Source organism: Castor canadensis, chromosome 2 (assembly GCF_047511655.1).
Source record: "Castor canadensis chromosome 2, mCasCan1.hap1v2, whole genome shotgun sequence".
NCBI classification, from domain to species: domain Eukaryota; kingdom Metazoa; phylum Chordata; class Mammalia; order Rodentia; family Castoridae; genus Castor; species Castor canadensis.
The window spans coordinates 73,082,060-73,102,241 of record NC_133387.1 but is presented as its reverse complement, the minus strand read 5'-3'; the positions used below and the strand labels follow the sequence as shown (position 1 = coordinate 73,102,241).

At 40.2% G+C, this 20,182-nt stretch overlaps 1 protein-coding gene across 3 annotated transcripts in view; it reads right to left on the bottom strand.

Annotated features, from left to right (window-relative positions):
- Znf277 (zinc finger protein 277) overlaps positions 1–20,182 on the bottom strand; it is a 137,130-nt gene that overhangs the window by 23,615 nt on the left and 93,333 nt on the right. For all 3 annotated transcript variants that reach the window (XM_020171697.2, XM_074065048.1, XM_074065049.1), the window contains exons 6-7: positions 5,290–5,400; positions 346–478 (exon numbers count right to left, since the gene is read on the bottom strand). In XM_020171697.2, coding sequence (XP_020027286.2) covers positions 346–478; positions 5,290–5,400 — 244 coding nt within the window. The remainder of the gene's footprint in view (positions 1–345; positions 479–5,289; positions 5,401–20,182) is intronic.

Below are 20,182 nucleotides of genomic sequence, written 5' to 3'. Positions count from 1 at the left end.
TATTTTGCATAGCACCAGGCACTTCCAGCACTTAAACAAAAGTTTCTTGATTAGAATATAGAAATCTCTGTCCTCAAGTTAGTAGATGTTAAGCAGGGAATGGTGTATAGATATTGAAATGCTCTTTCTTCTTTTTTTTTTTTTTTTGGTCACGATCATTGTGAGTTCTAGAGACAGAACATTTTTACTCTACAAAAACCTGCCAAAACAAAGACCTGCTTGAAAGTGCCCCTCAATTACATTTTAGCCTGTGTACTAATTTGCTATTCAAACATTTGTTGGCCTTAGTAAGATTTTGTTCGCAGTACTGTAATCAAATTTTAAATTAGGAATAGAAAGCCTTACCAAATAATTGATGACATAAAATCGGTCATATTCTTGGTTTTTTGGATTGATCCTACGATGCTGTTTTTTTCTCATGTGATCTTTAAGTGTATTTTTGTCCCTGAAGGTCTTCTCACAGTATAAGCACTGCAAACTAAAAGAAACACACAAACACTGTTATGTTAAACACATGTTTTGGATAGCTGGTGCAAGAATACTACACTGAGTTTTCTATTTATTCATTTTGGTCATACAAAATCTACAAATGGTATACATCATCCTTCTCCAATCATCGCCCCTCTCCCACTTTATTCATTTGGCCTTGTTGTATGATGCATGATGTGACTTATTTTATATTTGGCTAAACTGGAACCTGACCACTTGTTAAAACTGTGTCAAGGATTTTTACTAATCAAATTGCTTATTCTAAATTGAAAAATGTAATATAGCGATTTTCACAATATTGATTCTGCCAATCCATAAGCATGGGAGATCTTTCCATCTCCTGTAGTCTTCTTGATTTCTTCCTTTAACAGTTTGTAGTTTTCATTGTAGAGGTCTTTTACTTCCCTTGATAAGTTTATTCTTAGGTATTTTATTATTTTTTTGAGGCTATTGTAAATGGAATTATAGTCCTATATTCTAAGTCTGTTCATTGTTGGTACATAGAAAGGCTACTGATTTTTGTAAATTGATTTTGTATCCTGCTACTTTGCTGAAGGTGTTTATGATGTCTAGGAGTTTTTTGGTGGAGTTTGTCAGATCTTTTAGGTATGAGATCATATCATCTGCAAATAGGGATAGTATGACATCTTATTTTACAAACTGTATTCCCTTTATTTCATCTTCCTGTCGTAGTGCTCTGGTTAGGAATTCCAAGACTATACTGCATAAGAGTGGAGACAGTAGATATCTCTGTCTCATTCCTGACTCTAGAGGAAATGGTTTTGTTTTTTCCACATTTAGTATAATGTTGGCTACAGGCTTGTCATATATAGCCTTTATTATGTTGAGGTACATTCTTTTCCCTGGTTTCATAAGAGCTTTTATCATGAAAGGATGTCAAATTTTGTCAAAGGCTTTTTTTCTGCATCTATTGAGATGATAATGTGGTTTTTGTGTTTGCTTTTGTTAATATGCTATATTACATTTAATGATTTGCATATGTTGACCATCCCTGCATCCCTGAGATGAAACTGACTTGATCATCATGTATATCTTTTTGATATGTTGTTGAATGGCTATATTACCAAAAGCAATCTACATGTTCAATGAAATCCCCATAAAAACGCCAATGACATTCATCACAGAGATTGAAAAATCAATCCTGAAGTTCATTTAGAAGCACAAAAGACAACAAACAACCAAGGCAACCCTGAGCAAAAAGAGCACCACTGGATGTATCACAATACCTGACTTCAAATTATACTACAGAGCCACAGCAATAAAGACAGCATGGTACTGGCACAAAAACAGACATGAAGACCAGTGGAACAGAACAGAAGACCTGGATATGAACCCATGAAGCTATACCCAACTAATTTTTGACAAAGGCTCCAAAACATATGATGGAGGAAAGACAGCCTCTCCAACAAACATTGCTGGGAAAACAGAGTATCTGCAGGCTGAAAACTGAAACTAGGTTCATATCTTTCACCCTGTTCAAGTATCAACTCAAAGTGGATTAAGGAGTAAGACCTGAAACTATGAAGATAGTTCAGGAAAGAGCAGGGAATACACTGGAACTAACAGGCATCAGCAATAACTTCCTAAATCGAAATCAGATGGATCAGCAACTAAGAGAAAGGACTGACAAATGTGACTACATGAAATTAAAAAGCTTCTACACAACAAAAGAAATAGTCACCAGACTGAAGAGGTTGCCCATAGACTGGGAGAAAATCTTTGCCAGCTATGTATCTGACAAGGGATTAATAACCAGAATATATAGGGAGCTCAAAAAACTAAACTCCCCAAAAATCAATGATCCAATGACAATATGGGAAAATGAACTGAACAGAACTTTTTCAAAGGAGGAAGTCCAAATGGCTAAAAAAAAAAAAAAAAACCCAAAAAACACATGAAGAAATGCATACCATCCCTAGTCATAAAGGAAATGCAAATCAAAACCATGTTAACATTCTACCTCACTCCTGTTAGAATGGCGATCATCAAGAACACAAACAATAACAAATGTTGGTGAGGATATGGGGCAAAAGCAACTGTCATATACTGTTGTTGAGAATGTAAATTAGTACAACTACTAAGGAAAACAGTATGGAGGCTCCTCAAAAAACTAAAAATGGAACTGCCATATGATCCAGCAATACCACTCCCAGGGATACACTTGAAGGAATGTAAGTCAGGTTACAGTAAAGGCACCTGAAACTCATATTTACTGCAGCATTATTTATAATAGCCAAGCTATGGAATCAGCTAAGATGACACACAACTGATGAATGGATTAAGAAAATGTGGTATTTACATATAATGGGATTTTATTCAGCTATGAAGAAAGATGAAATTTTATTGTTTGCAGGTAAATAGATGGAGTGGAGAATATTATCTTAAGTGAAGTGAGCCAGGTTCAGAAAGTCAAAGGCTATATGTTTTTTCTTGTATGTAGAAAATAGACCTAATTACAAATACAAGTGATATGATGAAAAACAGGTCATGCTTACAGGAGGTCACATATGACAGAGGGATGGTAAAAGAAGGAAGTTAAGAAGGTGAATATGGTTGATGTGCTTCCAATATAAGAATAAATATAGAATTTTTAAACCTGTTGAAGTCACAATAAGAAGGCGACTAAGGTAGAAAGGAGAAAAACAGAGGGGATGAACTAATTTACATTATAATACATATCTACATGGAAATGTCACAATGAAACACCCTGTATAGCTATCTTAGACAAACAAAAATGTCTTTTTTCAAAAATGGATAACAGGAAGGTCAAACAGGTCCTGTCGGGGCATTAGTACCTGTGTGTGGGGGGGGGGTACAGGGAAAAGGTATAAGAGGATAGATGTGGTGGGAATGTATGAAATCATTTTTCCATTTTCCATGTATGAAAATGGAAAAATGGTATCTGTTGAGACAATTCCAGGAATGGGGGGAAGGGGATAAAGGAGAATGATGGAGATGGTGAATTCAACTATGATGTATTATAAAAACATTTGTAAATGTCATAGTGTAACCCTACTACAACAATAATAAAAAAGATATATTCAAACTCTAAAAAAAAGAAAAATGTTGGTATGTTCTTCAAATAATCATAGTGATGACTAGCACTGACTGCCCCTATTGTATGTAATAATCAGTACTTTGTTTGGTATAACCTGTAACCTTATCTGCAGAGTTTCATTCCTAGGTCCAGTACTTGGTATCTGTGGAACTTAAGAGTTACTTGCCCTCTCTGTTGTCATTTTCTGATTTTTTCAGCTGAAGATTATTCCTACATTTTAGAAAAGTTTTAATGATAATTTCACATGTTTTTTTATTTATTTAATGAGCATTTATGTGGTTTGAACTGTGCTAGATATTTTATTCATATATGCAGATATGTACATATATTACTTATATAATGGTATTATTCTCAGATGCCTTCTGCTTGAGTATTTCCACTGAAAGAGAATTCATTACTTAATAAAGCAGCAAGTATCAGAACTGAACAGAGTAGTACCAAAATAAATTTCTCTTTACTAAGCCTGACTTTTGATACAGCCTGTAACTTCTATCCATCAGTCATTAGAGACTAACTCTAATCTCGTTTACATGAAAACTGTTCAATGACTGCAATGTGCTGTTGTTTCAACCTTGATTTCTTTTTAAAATCTCTATTAAGCAACCTATCTCTTATTTTTTATGCCATAGACTACACAGTGTATTCTTTTATAGTAAATAATTTATAGGCAATAAGCTGATGATTGATATTCATTATTATTAATCTTGTTTGAAAGCTCATCTGGTCTTACTGACTTTTTAAGTTTTATTTTCCTGGTAGTGCTGGGGATCCATCCCAGACTCTTGAGCATGCTAGGCAAGTGTTCTACCATTGAGCTACACCCCCCACCCACATATGGTCTTATTTTATAAACAAAGGGTCATTTAACAAAAAAGTGAAATAATTTGTTTTAACATAAAACCGGTATCAGAATTTTAGTTAAGAACTTTGTTCTCCTTTTGAGACAGGGTCTCACTATGTAGTACAGGCTGGCCATGAACTTGCCATTCTCCTGCTTTAGTCTTGTGAGTGTTGAAATTACAGAAGTGTGCCAAGTTAAGAACTTTTAACAAAATACCAATTTTATCATTGACCTGTATCACTTTATACTTTTTTTAAAAAAATGTTATTGCTCTTTATGTGTGAGCTGAGTGTCCATTTTGATACTCAGGTAATTTCTATTACTTCAACAGGTTAAGCTCTAGCTACCCAATGTTGTCAAAATAGGACTTGGGATGTTGGAATATTACCTATAAATGTGAATGAAAAGTAAAAGCTAGAAGAATGCGTACAGAACTATTTGTTTCACATAAAGTTGAATAATATACAATAACCTGATAATATATTTATCTTACCAAATATGTACAAAAGTAAAGGAATTACAGTTCCAAAATTAAGAACAATGATTTCTGGGGAGATACCAATAGGGAATGGCAGATAGGGAGAGTCAATGGAATTAATTTCCTATTTCTTAGGATAGATGGTAAGTATATTCTTTATATACTACAAGATATAGTTTATATTGTATGTACATTGGTATGACATTTTAATAAAAAATTTAAACACTAAATGGCAACATAATCTAGATAAATGGAGATCACCATGCAAAATTCAAACTCATGATTTGAGAAATGAGTAGCTTTCATTTTTTAAATTACTTCTGACTATTTAATTAATTCTAAAAAATAGAGAATAAGATTAAAAAAGGTTTATTAGGCTATGGTTCATAAAACAGTACCTACTTGTCAAGTTTCTTCTGTAATATACATAAGAATTCATTGCAGTTGACAATGTTGTCTGGCAATCCAATATTGAAAGCATGTTCTCTGGCCATGTGGTTCAAAAGAACAGACCTATGAAGAAATGCAAAGAATTTGCATTTTTTAAAATCATCTAGGAACAAATCAGGAAAGGAATTGCATTTATGTAATAACGTTAATTAAGGAATATGAAAGTATTAAACACTGGCAGAAACATCTGAGCCTTAGAAGAGTGACATGTTATGAAGTATGTAAGTACACACAAAATCACATTATTACCATAGAGAAAGGCCAAAATTTCTTCCATTAGCTGATACTAGCTACAATCTGTTGGATAATCAGGTTTCTGTTCTTTAACCTATTAAATACATTTTGTAGCCTCTCTTTTCCAATTCAACATGAGTATGATAGCTAATTTTAGTGTCAATGTTACTGGATTAAGGAATACTAAAGAACTGGTAAAACATTATTTTTGGATGTGTCTGTTGAGGGTGTTTCCAGGACACTGGTGCATGAGTCTGAGTAGACTAAGTGGGGAAGAGCTGCTCTCAATGTGGGTAGGTACCATGCAATCAGCCTGGACAAAAAATGAAATAAAATAAAATAAAATGAAGTACAGGTAACTTGGTCTTTCCCTCTCTCCTGGGAATGGGACATTGTCTTCCTCTTACCCTTGGATACCATAGGTTTTCTAGGTCTTCTGGTCTTGGAGGACATATATCAGGAGTCCCAGGGTTACTGGGCTTTGAGTCTTGAATTGAGAATTACACTATCAGCTTCCCTGATTCTAAGCCCTTTGGACTTGAACTTAGTCATGCTCCTGGCATCCCATAGTCTCCAGCTTTTAAATGGTCTGTCATGGGACTGCTCAGTCTCTATAACTACATGAGACTATAATCTCCTTCTGTAATCCTCTGACCCCCATGTATATCATATTAATTCTGTACCTCTGGAGAACCTTGACTAATATAGTGACAGATAGAAGAGGCAAATGACAACAGAAGGATGACCTTCTGTGACCTGGGATTGTAGATATTTAGCTACCTTATCACTCACTGGACAGAGACCTGGAACCTACAGTTAATAGGTCTATTTACATGTAAGAGTCATAATAACTTGGAAACATAATGGCCAGCCTGTTGATTAGTTTCTACAGAAAAAGAAATATTTAATTTGTCTAAATTTAAATTTATTTTTAACTAATACATAAAAACATAAAATTGTACATATTTATGGGATATCATATAATATTTTGATACATGTCTATATTGTATAATGTTTACATCAGGTTAAACTTATCTCCTCAAACATATCATTTTTTTAAATGGTGAAAACATTCAAACGCTTTTTTCTAGCTTTTTGAAATATATAGTACACTATCATTATCTAAAGTCATCCTACTGTGCAGTAGCATAGCAGAACTTCTTATACCTATCTAACTATAACAGTATCTACTGACCATCCTCTTCCCCATTCCTTCCTTCCCCAGAGTCTCCCTAGGCTCTAGTAGCCACCATTATATTCTCAATTTCTAAGACATCAACTTTTTTTTTTTTTTGAATCCACAGAGGAGTGAAATCATGTAGTGCTTATCTTTTTTTGTGCCTGGCTTATTTCACTTGATATAGAGTCCTCCAGTTCCATCCATATTGACATAAATAACAGGATTTTATCCTTTTATATGGCTTAATAGTAACACATGGTTTATATGTATCACATGAAAAATTTAATTTTATGTAACTTTTATAATAACAATATGTCCTACTGGGACTTTATCACAACTTTACTTCATAAAACAAAGACGACAGTTTTGTGGAACTCATCAGTATCCATATCATTGATAGACTATGCATAGTGGCATACAGTTTATTTACTCTATCTTATTTACATGCCTTGCCTCTCAATTGTTTTTAGTATTCTTCTTTTACTCCTTAAGACAGGGAAATAAAGCAATCATCTCTAAATATGTTTGTTGACTTTCTTTTTTTTACTATGTAGTGTGGCGAGCAAAGTACATAAGCACAGCTGTATCATACAAACTTCAGGCTTGAGCTGGCACAGTCCCAGCTGCAGAAGTGGGCAAGATGCAGTACCCATTTTTCCTAAGATGTTTACATTCAGAGAGAAGCAGTCACAGGTTCCTCCTGTTCCCGAGAATTACAATGTCATGCACCCTCCTCCAACAACTGCTGCTCCACCTCATTTTGCCACAGTATATAATAAACTCATTGGAGGTGAGGGGTGTTGGTGTGTCTCCATCTGAGTACCCAGACTACCTGGCCCCAGCTTTGTGCATATTTGGTCTTCTGTCTGTTGTCCTTTTTGCATTTTCCATCATCTCTAATTAGGTTTCTAGGACAAGTTTGTGCAGGTTGCAAGAATGTAGGACACATTTATCAATCTGTGTATAATCTATAATACTACATAATCTATTATATAGCACATATTATTAATATACATCAATACCATATGTTAATATATATTAATACTAAATTATATATTAATACTATATTAATATATTATATATTTATGCTGTGCTAATATAGTATTAATACTATATATTATACTATATAATCTATTATACCTAATACAATCATATTAATGTGTTCACTTGTCTAACTGCTTAACTATTACTGATAATTCTGACTAAAAGTATTTGTTGGTGTAGTTCACAGTGCTTTTTGAGCCTTGAGGGTTTTCCCAGGGGCAATCTACACAGAGGTAGACCTTCCCAAAGGTTCTAGGCCAGAGTTAAGGCTGTGGAAGAGACCACAGAAAGTGGAGAGTTGCGACCTTTTCGTAGGAAATGGTGTTGGCAGGTGGCAGGGTTTGTGAGGAAAAGGGTTAGAAAGCATTCCTGGCTCCAAGGACGTTCTCCTAAGAATGGCCAAAACATAGTTACTTCTGCCTGGAACATCTACATGAAAATCTATAACCTAGATTATGTCTGGATGGAATCAGAAGTAACAGTTGGCTTGGGCATCCAGATCTTCAAAGTATGGGGATAAGGGTTAGCAGGCAGGTATTTCAAAGCAGGTAGCTGTGACTGGAGGCTTCCCCTTCCCAGGTACATGACTGCTACTATCCCTAGAGCTTATGCATCTAGGTGAGTTCCACTGTGAGGGGAAAAACTGAGCCATGCCTGCTCAAGGTTTCTATGACTAACATTTAAGACCCAGAAGGTGGCTGAGTGGAGGCTTTGGTGGGTTAACAGCCTTTGTTTGGTTCCAAGGTCTGATCTGGTAGTCTTTGATATCTTTTGATTTCATTGGGTTGCACCAAGAGTGGCCTAGCCTCAGGACTTTCTAGAGGTTCTAAGTCTAACATCCAGACACAGAAAAGGGAGCCAGTTATAGGTATAACTGGCAGCAGTCTCAGAAAGGGCCTCTCCTTAATAGTACTATTATGATTACTTTACGTGTCAATTTGCCTGGGTTAGAGGATGCCCAGGTAGCTGGAAAGACATTATTTCTGGGTGTGTCTGTGAAATTAGTCATGAAGCAGCAGACTGAATAAAGAAGATCCTCTTTACTAATGAAGGCAGACATAATTTAATACATTAAGGACTTGGAGAGTTAAACTGGACATCCCCTGGATACAGGGGCTTTTGGATCTCCAATCGTTGGACACTGAGACTTTACCAGCAGTTTCCAGAGTTTGGAGGTCTTCAGGATCAAAGTGAATTCACCACTGGCTTTGTTGGACCTTCAGTTTCCAGGCGGGTTACTGTGGGACTACTCAGTCTCCTAACTGTGTCAGCCATTTCATAATAATATTCTCTTAAACATATTCTATTTGATCTGCATCTCTGGAGAACTCTGATTAAGTATGGAAGTTAGCTAATTCAAAATTGGGTTGATTCAGTCTATCAGTCTGAAGCAAGAGGGAGGGCAAAGCCAGGATCCCTGCATTCACTCTTCTAGCTATAGCAGCTGGCTGGTAGAGGCAGAAAAACCTTTGGGGCTTTGCAGTGAAGATGATCTGCATCTAAGATTTTGAAGTTCTTTATGATTAGTGAAGATGATTCTCTAGAACTGCTGAATTCATTGTTTTTAATTTTTAACTGATTTCTAGTCAACTTAGCCTTAATTTCTGAGAAATTAAATACATGACAGTTTTAACCAGTATTTCAACTCATTAATTTCTCTATAAACTTGGTTTTATCATTAATCACACAGCTTTTCTTCAAAGTAGAAGTTTCACCAAAACTTAAATTTTCATAATTATTACAGTTTTTTCAATTCATGATTTCCTTAAAGGCATATAGTAATTATGAATATATAATTAATACTTTCTGGATTGAAATGAAGTTTTACTTAAAGTATTATTTCATGTACTTTTTCCTTCTCATTTTTTTCTCTTCTATACTTTAGAAATAAAGATTTCCCTACCTAGTATTTTCAAATCTCATTTTCTTTTCTGGTTTAACATTATATGCTGTCAGAGCTTTCTTTAAACTTATGTGATTTGAGCAAATGGGATTAAGTTAAAGGAATAGCACTGAAAAAAGCACTTCTGGAATGATGGAGCAAAGACCTCTGAAAATCTGTTCTTCCATAAAAGCAGTAAGGACACTAGTAAAAATTGTCAAAATAACTTTTTTATACAACTATGAAAACTTATTAGAGACTTAACAATTCAAAGAGCATATTTATTTAAGAAAAATGACTCAATGTGGTAAGAATGGTGAACCTTGTAGTGTTCTGATTCTATTCCTTTGTCTTTAGCTCTGCTATACCCTTGACAACCAGAAGCCTCAGTCACTGGGGTTGTGGGGGAGCAGAATAGAAGTGAGACATTCCTAAGAAATACCTGTTACTATTTAACCTTTCTGTCAGGGACTAAAGAAAGTCCCATTCTGGAGTTTTGTCCGGAGTGTGACCTGACTCAGTTCAGCGAGAATATTTTCACCATCAGGGCATTTGCCAAATTAATCAGTGAAAATTTTTTAACATCATAGCTGCTTGAGGCAATACCAACCAGGCCAAATGGCAAATGGGCCAAAAATATCTAAAAAGAATATTGTGGGGAATGAGATGTCTATAGAGGGCTTTGAAAAGTTCTGGGAATTTAGAAGACCACACACATGCGCAAGGCTGTGTGTGTATGTGTGTGTGCGTGCATGTCCAGGAAAAACATGAAGACCCTAACTTCTCACTTCTCATTAACTTTGAGACTATATATAACCACAAAGTAAAGACTAAAGCAGAGCTGTAAACTGATGTAGAGTTGAAGGTGTAGCCCAACCCATATACAAAACTCCTTGACAAAGGGCTGAAGATATACTGATTGGCTCAAGGCATTTAAGGAAGTCTCTATCTGATCGTTACCTGAGCACTAAACTAACTGGGTAGACTTCAGTGGCCACACATGATCAACACTATGCAGCTTAAAGATAACCTAGGAAAGTCACTAAACAAAAACAGTAAAAAAAAACCCTGTGAAGGCAGGGAATGAATCTGAATTTCAGAGTTGCCACATTCTTTTATTTAAATGCTGAATTTTCAACAAAGAAATTATAAGCCATGCAAAGAAACAAGAAACCATGGTTCATCTACTTGGAACAAATGAGTCACTAGAATTCATTCCTGTGGAAGTCCAGATACTGGATTTACTTGACAAAGACTTAAGTCAGATGATACGAATATATTCCAAGAACTAATGGAAAATCTTTCTAAAGAATCAGAGAAAAGCAAGAGAATGATATCTTACCGAACAGAGAATACCAATAAAATGGTAGAAATTATTTAAAAAAAAAGATTCAGAGTTGAAAAACACAATAACTAAATAAAAATTTCTTGAGAGAGGCTCAAAAGATTTAAGCCAGCAAAAGTAAGAACCACTAAACTTGGAGTTTGATCAGTTAAGATTTTTCAGTCTGAGGTAAAGAAGAAAAATAGAATAAAGAAAAACAAACAGAATTTCACAGACCATCAAATGTGCCAACATCATATAATAGGAATTTCAAAAGGTGGGGAGAGAAGAAAAAGTGGTAAAAAGAACATATGAAGAAATAATAAAAAACTTCCCAAATTTGATGAAAGACATCAACCTAAACACAGATGAAGTCAATACTTCCAAGAAGAATACATCATTTAGATCAGTACCAAGATATAAAGTATCAATAAGCAAAGATAAGGAGATATTTACAAGTGGAAACTCTTTCAAAGTAGAAAGAAAAATACAGATTCATCATACACAAGGAAGCCTTAATACTACCACTGGCTAACATTTCCATAATTTCTGATAAAATTAATTTCATTAGAAGACATTTCAAAGTGCTTAAAGAAAAAGACTGTCAACCAAGAATTCAGTATCCAGGAAAACCATTCCTCAAAAAATGAACACTTCTGGGTTAAGATGGTAGATTAGAAGCTTCTTCTGTGAAACTGAATGAGAAAAGTCAGGTAACAAAGGAGAGATTGCATTCTTGGAGAAAAGGGAGGAAACGCATTAGGAATGAAGAAAGAGGTAACAGCTAACTAGCATGAAAAAACAGCTGACCCAGCAAACAGTAGGAATTGATCTACAACTCCAATCCCTGGGGGCAGAGGGTAAGCTGAATTTTTAATCATGAGGTGAGGTAGGCAGCCCCAGCTACAACAGACTGGTAGTCCTAGACACTGTAGAAACTTGTGGTTCTCACAAGCCTTAAATCCAATAGGGAGATTTGGTCTGACAGGGACTCCTCCTGTAGGGCAGGCTAACATTGGAGAAGAAATCCATTGCACTGCTCCCTGTATCTCAAAGTGCTATAGGAAGGCACTGCCTTGAGAGGGAGGGCCTATTGTTTGATTGAGTTACTCTGGGAACTTGAAAACAAGGAAGAATTATAAGCCAGGGAGCCAGGGGACACACTGTCACAATGTCTAGGTAGGAGATGGCCATTACAGGTGGTCATGGAGAGAGGATGGGCCAGACATGGACCTGCTGGGTTTAGGCAGTAGAGAGCTGGGGCTGTGGGAGAACTGGTATCAGTGGCTCCATCCTCTGTGGAGAGGAGGAAGTCTCATTACTTGTGGATCACCTCAGAGTCTAACGATCTCCAAACTCAGGGCCAGCAGATTGTTCAACCCCTGGAGCTGCCTCAGTGCTGCTTGTGGTTTGCTGCTGGCTGGTCTGAGAACTCTGAGCCCAGGTCCAAGAGATTGTTCAATTTCTCTAGTCACTTGCTTCCTACAGGGTGGTTTACTGCTAGTGGGATCCTAAAGCTCTGAGACCAGCCTGTAGAGTGCAGGGATCTTTTCTAGTGAAGATTCACTGCTCTTTTTGCTTCTCCCATGCTCTGAGGCACTCAGAAGACAACTACTACAATAGACTTGATTGCTATCCCCCACACTTGGTGGATTTCAGTATTAAGGACCCAGATGAAGCTTCTCCAATTGTTTGTCATTTCTTTTCAATAATTTTTAGTATTGTTTACTTTACTTGTAAATTTTTAATACTTTTATTTTTTGTGGCAATGGGATTTGAACTCAGGAGTTCATGCTTGCAAATCAGAGGCTCTACTGCTTGAGCTATACCTCTAGTCCATTTTGCTCTTATTATTTTGGAGATGGGGTCTCTAGAGTGATTTGTTTGGGCTGGTCTCAAATTGCGATTCTTTTGATCTCAGCCTCTCAAGTAGTTAGAATTACAGGTATGAGTCATCGGACCCAGCTATGCTTTTGTTTTTATTCCTCTTCTTACTTGTATTTAATTGTAGTTACATACCTTTATTTTATAGTCAGATATTTTTATCTTGCTTTTTTCCTTTTCTCTTCTTTTTCATCTCTGTTATTGAAACTTGCTTCTTTCTTCCTTATCCCTGCCCTTTCCTTTACTTCATTGTCTTATTATTATTACTTATACCTTTATTGAAATTTTATTCTTGGCAGTACTGGGAATGGAACCCAGGAAACTGCAGTAATAAATAGTCTCCCAACAAGAAAAGTCTAGGACCAGAAGATTTACTGCTGAATTCTACTAGATGTCTAAAGAAGAATGCAAAGCTCCTCAAATTATTCCATAAAGAAAGGGAAGGGATGCTTTTAAACTCATTCCACATAGCCAGTATTACTCTGATATCCAAACTGGATAAGAACACGACAAAAAAAGAAAACTACAGATGAGATTTCCTGATGAACGGAGATGCAAAGATCCTCACTAAAATACCTGCATACTGAATTTAATACCGTATTAAAAGATTAGAGACCATGATCAAGTTGGTTTCATTTCAGGGATGCAAGGATGGTTCATTGGAAGTGGTAAGAACTGCCCCTTGCCACCATTCTGCAGCCTGAGCCGCAGCTGGTCTCATCCTTTGCAGAACAAAGCCCACTGTCCCTTATCTCCTGCCACCTCCCTTTGCCTGCCCCTAGCCCTTGCTTCAGCAGCTGGTCTCATGCCTTACAGAACAAAGCCCCATTTGTTCTGCCACCTCCCTTTGCCTGTCCCTAGCCCTTGCTTTCTCCCAAATGCTATTTAAGGCCAGACCCACAGAGAGAAGCTGCTGTGCCATTTTTTCTCGGCCAGCCAGCCTGCTTATTAAACTTTTGGACAAGAGATACCTCTCATGAGTCTCCTTTGTGTGTGGTGTGCGGCATTTTCCTAACATTTTGGTGCCGAAACCTGGGACCAGATGAGCTTCTGGCATCAATCTTGCTCTCCCAGTCAGTAAATTCAGGCCCTCTCGATATACGCTGCATTTCCAAGCCTACTTTGGCCATAAGGCAGATATCCCCTATATAGGGGTGCCTGGACGGGGGATTATACCAGCCTGCCAAAGCCACGTAGGTGGGAGCTGCCTTCCTTAAGCCTAGATAAACTGACTGGGATTTGAGCTGTTTTGCCGGGACCCCTGACCCCAGACTAATGCCACCATCACCACTCTTGCTCACAGGGAACCTCCTCAGGGCCAGTGTGCTTCCATTACTCGCCCACCACCGGTTGATTTCCTCGGTCCTCCCTTGGTGAGTTCCCTTGTGCTGTCGCACCATGAATCGAGGTTCTCTCTCTCTCTCGGTTGGTCAAAATCTTAGTACTAGGTCCCGGCTCACTCCCCGCAGGAACTGGGTTCCTGGGGTGTGGACGATCCTCTCGGTGGAAATGTTCCCTTGAGGTCCTCCACTTCTCTCTTTTGTCCAGGAAAGCAATATCTTGGGGACGCCCACCATATTCTTCCTAGGACCGGGTCTCACCATGGGGACTGGACCTTCCAAAATTTCCTCAGACACTCCTCTGGGTTGCCTACTGGCCAACTTCGAGCCCTTACAGCTCTCACCTGATCTCAAAGCCCAAAAACTCATTTTTCTTTCCAATCAGGCTTGGCCACAATACCAATTGGACAATGACTCAAAATGGCCACTTAACAGCACGCTTGACCCTAACATTCTCAGGGATCTCTATAACTTCTGCAAATGCACTGGAAAATGGAAGGAGATTTTTATGTATAGGCATTCTCTTACCTCCAATCTAAACTGTCTCTCTGTACCTCTTGCTCCCCTGCCCAAGTCCTTCTGGCTACAGAGACCCCAACTACCCTCCCTGACTCCAATGCTTTCCCTTCTTTTGATCCTGCTGATGAGCCTCTGCCAATGGCAGACATGGGCTGTCATTGTTCAACCATTGGCTCCCGCCCCTCCTTCCACAGCTCCTGCTGCCCCTCCTTCTGCTGCTTCCCCCACCCCTCCTCCCACTCCTTCCTCTGCTCCTCCCTTCTCTTTTCCTTCCCCTCGCCCTCCTACCAACTCAGAACCACTGGATCCGCCGAGTCCCCCACACACTCGCTCTCACAGACCCCCTAGCCAACCAGTTTTCCTCTACCCCCAATGAGAGGTGGCTGGTGCCAAGGGTATCATGAGAGTTCATGTTCCCTTTTCTCTCACAGACCTGTCTCAAATTGAAAAATGCCTTGGTTCCTTCACCACTAACCTGACTCTTATATTAAAGAATTTCAATATTTGGCCCAATCTTATAGCTTCACTTGGCATGACATTTATACCATCCTCTCCTCAACCCTCCTCCAGAGGAGAGACAAAGTGTCTGGTACGCGGCTAAGACACATGCAGATGAGATTCACCGTATCACCCCTGCCCACTCCGTGGGAACATTGGCAGTTCCAGAGACAGAATCCTATTGGGGCCATCAAACTAATAACACAACTTCTAGAGACCAGATGGTCACTTGCCTAGTGGCAGGGTTAAAGAGGGCTGCCTAAAAGGTTGTTAATTTTGATAAACTCAGGGAAATTCAACAAGCGAAAAAAAAAAAAATACAGCCAGTTTTTTGTCCCGACTCACAGAGGTGCTACAATGCCGTACCAAAGTTGATCCTGAAACAGAAGACGGGACGATTATTCTTATGACCCATTTTATCTCCCAGTCAGACCCAGATATAAGAAAAAAGTTAAAATGACTAGAAAATGGTCCTCAGACTCCACAGGCTGAAATTTTAAATGTGGCTTTTAAGGTTTATAATTACTGTGAGGAACAGCAAAGGGTTGATAAGAGGAGAGATAAGACCAAATTTCAGATGTTGGCACAAGCCCTTCAACAAAACCCCTCAGCTTCCAACTCACAAGGCCAGGGAAAATCCTGAACACTTCCCAGCCCATGTTTTCAGTGTGGCCTTGAGGGACACTGGGCCTGTGCCTGTCCTAAGATATGCTGCCCACCAGGACCATGTCCTAAGTGCAAACAGGAGGGCCACTGGGCGAGGGACTGCCCCTTCACCTCTCAAGGCAAGGGGTCTAAACCCCCTCAACGTTCCTCCTCCCTAACTGATTTTCTAGGACTGACAACTGTGGCAGAAGACTGACAGAGCCCAGCACTCCCAGGCCCGACAACCGTAACTCCACCGGAGCCCAGGGTAACTGCCCTTATCGAAGGGAGGCCTATCTCTCTCCTCATAGACACTGGCGCCACTTTTTCTGCCTTGCTGGAGTTCTGGGGACCTATCAAGCCTTCTTCGACCTCCGTAGTAGGGGTGGAGGGAACTCCTACCCAGCCCTTAATGACCTTTCTCTTAACTTCCATACTGGGAGATACCCTCTTTACCCATTCCTTCCTAGTGCTACCTAATTGTCCCACTCCACTCTTAGGTAGAGACATTTTAACAAAATTTTAGGCCACCTTCACCTTCATCCATCTCCACAAAAGCTGAGACCCATCAACCCCTCGTCTCCATCCTCACGGTCCTCCTCACCGTCATAGGTGCCTTGCTTCCCCAAGCTTCTCCCAATTCCTTGCCCTTACCGGCAACATTGGTGGACCCCATTGTATGGGATCTCAAAAAGCCCTATTTTGCCTCACATGAGCCAATTGTCATTACTCTCAAAGATCCTTCTACTTTCCCAAACCAATATCAATATCACATCTCTCTAACCCACCTTCAGGGTCTAAAGCCTATCATCTCAGAGCTTCTCACTAAGGCCCTGCTTCACCCAACTCACTCTCCCTACAACACTCTTATTCTACCTGTAAAAAAGCCCAATGGGTCTTACTGGTTGGTACAGGACCTCCGCTTGATCAATGCAGCAGTGACTCCTATACACCCACTCGTGCCCAACCCCTACACTCTCCTGTCTCTCATCCCCGGTACCACCACCCATTTCACAGTCCTAGACCTAAAGAATGTTTTCTTCACTATCCCAGTCCACCCACGGTCCCAAAACCTCTTTGCCTTCACCTGGACTGATCCAGATTCTCATACTTCCCAACAATTGACCCGGACTGTTCTGCCTCAGGGGTTCTGGGACAGTCCCCACCTCTTTGGCCAGGCTCTGGCTAGGGACCTCCTTACCCTCCATCTCTCCCCGAGTAAACTCCTCCAGTATGAAGATGATCTCCTGCTCTGCAGCCCCTCTCTCGAGGATAGCCAACAACACACTGTCCTCCTGCTTAATTTTCTGGGAAAATAGGGATATCGGGTATCCCCTAACAAGGCTCAACTGTCTCTCAGCCAGATGACATACCTGGGCCTGTCTATCTCCCCTACTCATAAGGCTATCACCATAGAGCGTAAGGCCTTGTTAGCCTCTCTCCCTGCCCCCACCACAAAGGCTGAAATCCTCTCCTTTCTTGGCCTGGCAGGCTATCTCAGAGCCTGGGTACCCAACTTCAGTCTAATGGCCAAACCTCCATATGAGGCATGCAGGAGCCCCATCCAAGAGCCCCCGGACCCTTCTTGGCCTGTGTCCGGCCATTTCAAGTGTCTCTTACAAGCCCTGTTACAAGCCCCAGTGCTTCACCTGCTGGACCTCACTTGTCCTTTTTTTCTTTCCTTTAAGTGTCTGAGAGGCAAGCGTTTGCCCTAGGAGTTTAAGGACACAACATAGGGCCCTCCTTTGCTCAAGTAACATACCTCTCTAAACAATTAGACCCCACAACCAGGGGGTGGGCCCCATGCCTTAGGGCCCTGGCAGCTGCCTCTCTCCTAATTCAAGAAAGTAAAAAGCTTACCTTTGGGTTCCCCCTTACTGTTTGTTCCCCCCATAGCCTCTCAGAACTCCTCACATGTAAGGATCTTTACTCTATGCCCCCCACCCGTATCTTATTCCTCCAGGTGGCCTTGGTTGAGGATCCCACCCTAACTTTTGTCTCGTGTTCCCCACTTAATCCAGCCACTCTTCTTCCTCTCTCTTCAACACCCCTAGTTCACTCCTGCCCCAAGATCCTTGAGGAGATCCTCCGCTGCCCAGACCACATTCAGGAGGGCACCCTTTCTCAGGCTGACTACACTTGGTTCATTGATGGCAGCTCCTTCATTCACAATGGACAGCAAAGAGCTAAATATGCCATCATGTCTGTCCACCATTACTGAGACACGCCCTCTCCTTTTGGGTACTACTTCCCAAAAGGCAGAATTGACTGCCCTGGCCAGAGCTCTAATCCTGGCAAAAGACAAAACTGTCAACATTTATACTGACTCTAAATATACATTTCACACTTTATTGTCCCACTCTGCTATCTGGAAGGAAAGGGGATCCCTAACTACAAGAGGAACTCCCATTATCAATGCTGCCTTAATAGCCCAGGTCTTAGAGGCTTCACAACTTCCTTCCCGGGTGGGCATTACTTATTGCAAAGCCCACCAAACTTACTCTTCCATAATTACCAGAAAAAATAACTGAGCATATACAGAGGCCAAACAGCCCTCCAAACTGCACCCCAATTGGCCATGTACCCCCTTAACCCAGCTTCCTCCCCACCTCACTAAACTCTCTCTCCCCCCTTCTGAAGTTAAAACTCTTCTCTCCTATTTACTTATGCTTTTTTATCCTAACCTTTATGCTCTTTACACCTTTCTCCACCAATCACTTTCCCTATCTCCAGGAGACATACAATACCTCAAACAGATTACCCAATCCTGCTCGATCTGCCAGCACACAAACCCTAGCTCCAATGTTAGACCCCCTTCCTCTCCTACCCACCAAGCCAGAGGATGCCTCCCTGCCACAGACTGGCAGGTGGACTTTACCCATATGCCCCAAGTAAAGAAAATTAAATACCTCTTGGTACTGGTAGACACCTTCACAAGATGGGTAAAAGCCTTCCCTACAACTAACAAAAGGGCCTCCACAATAACAACAATCTGGTCACAGATATTATCCCACGGTTTGGCCTCCTGGCCTCCCTGCAATCAGACAATGGGCCTGAGTTTACTTCCTCTATTTCCCAAAGCCTCTTGGGCCCTTCCAAAAAGATGACTCATGCTCAGCCCCTTCGAGCTCCTCTATGGCTGCCTGCTCCTCCCTATCACGGTTCAGCCAAATCCCCCCAACATTTCCCCCACTCTCCTCAATCCTCTCCTTACCTTTCTTCACTCTCTCCTTTGGTCTCATGCTCATGATCAATTGCCACAGCCCTCTGACACCACCAAAATAATTCCCTCCCTCCAAATGGGAGATTTGCTTTATTTAAAAAGTACAACCACATCCGGCCACCTATAGGAAAAGTGGAGAGGTGCATTTAAGGTCATCCTCACCACACCCACAGCTACAAACTTAGCAGGATTCCCTTCCTGGGTACACATTCAAAATCTAAAGTTGACAGCCCCACAAAAGATCTACCAATCTCTCCTTACAGAACCAAAAAAAGTGAAGATCTCCTGCCTCCCTAAGGTCTCAGAAGATGGAGACACACCCACTGAGACTCCCGGAAAATAAAATAAAATCCCATGCCCAGGGATCTAACATCCTGCCTACTTACTCTCTCTATTTCTCCTCTCCCATTCTCTCCTGTCAGTGCCTGCCCACGCTTTTACTCCTTCCTGTATACCCTCTACTCTGAGACTTTAGATTTCCCACCTCCTAATATGATTAGTCTTCCTCCATTCTCATACCTTCTTTACCCTTATTTTATAAATTGGATATCTGATCTCCATCTCCAGGGTACACTCTCAGACTTTACTCCTGAAGAAATCTACTCATTTTCCAACATACTCTTCGCCTTAATGTAAATCACTCCACCTGTGCTTTCACTCCATCCTTTCCTCTGGGTAATTCTTGTCCTTGTCCCCATTCTCCTGAGTGTCAGCCTGTGGGCAACTTCTTCCCCTGAATGGAGATGGCCCCATCACACAGCTCTCTGCCTTGGGTATCTTGCCCTATTTGCCTTACTCCCTATACTCTCCTCATTCTTATGACCTGGATCTTTACTATCCTTCCGGTCGGTTCCCTGTCTCCATTGTCTCTCTGGAGATTCAAGGTCTGAGAAACCTACACGCACAACCAGGCCTCAGTCTCTCGCGTTGCAGGAACTGCTGATTGCCCTATACAGGGATATTCCTCTACAATCACTATTTCTGTTGACCTGCAGTCTATATCCCCCACTTACAACCCCTTTGTCTGCTTTCAACATGACCAAAGTAGAGACTATTGTAAAAATGGTGACCC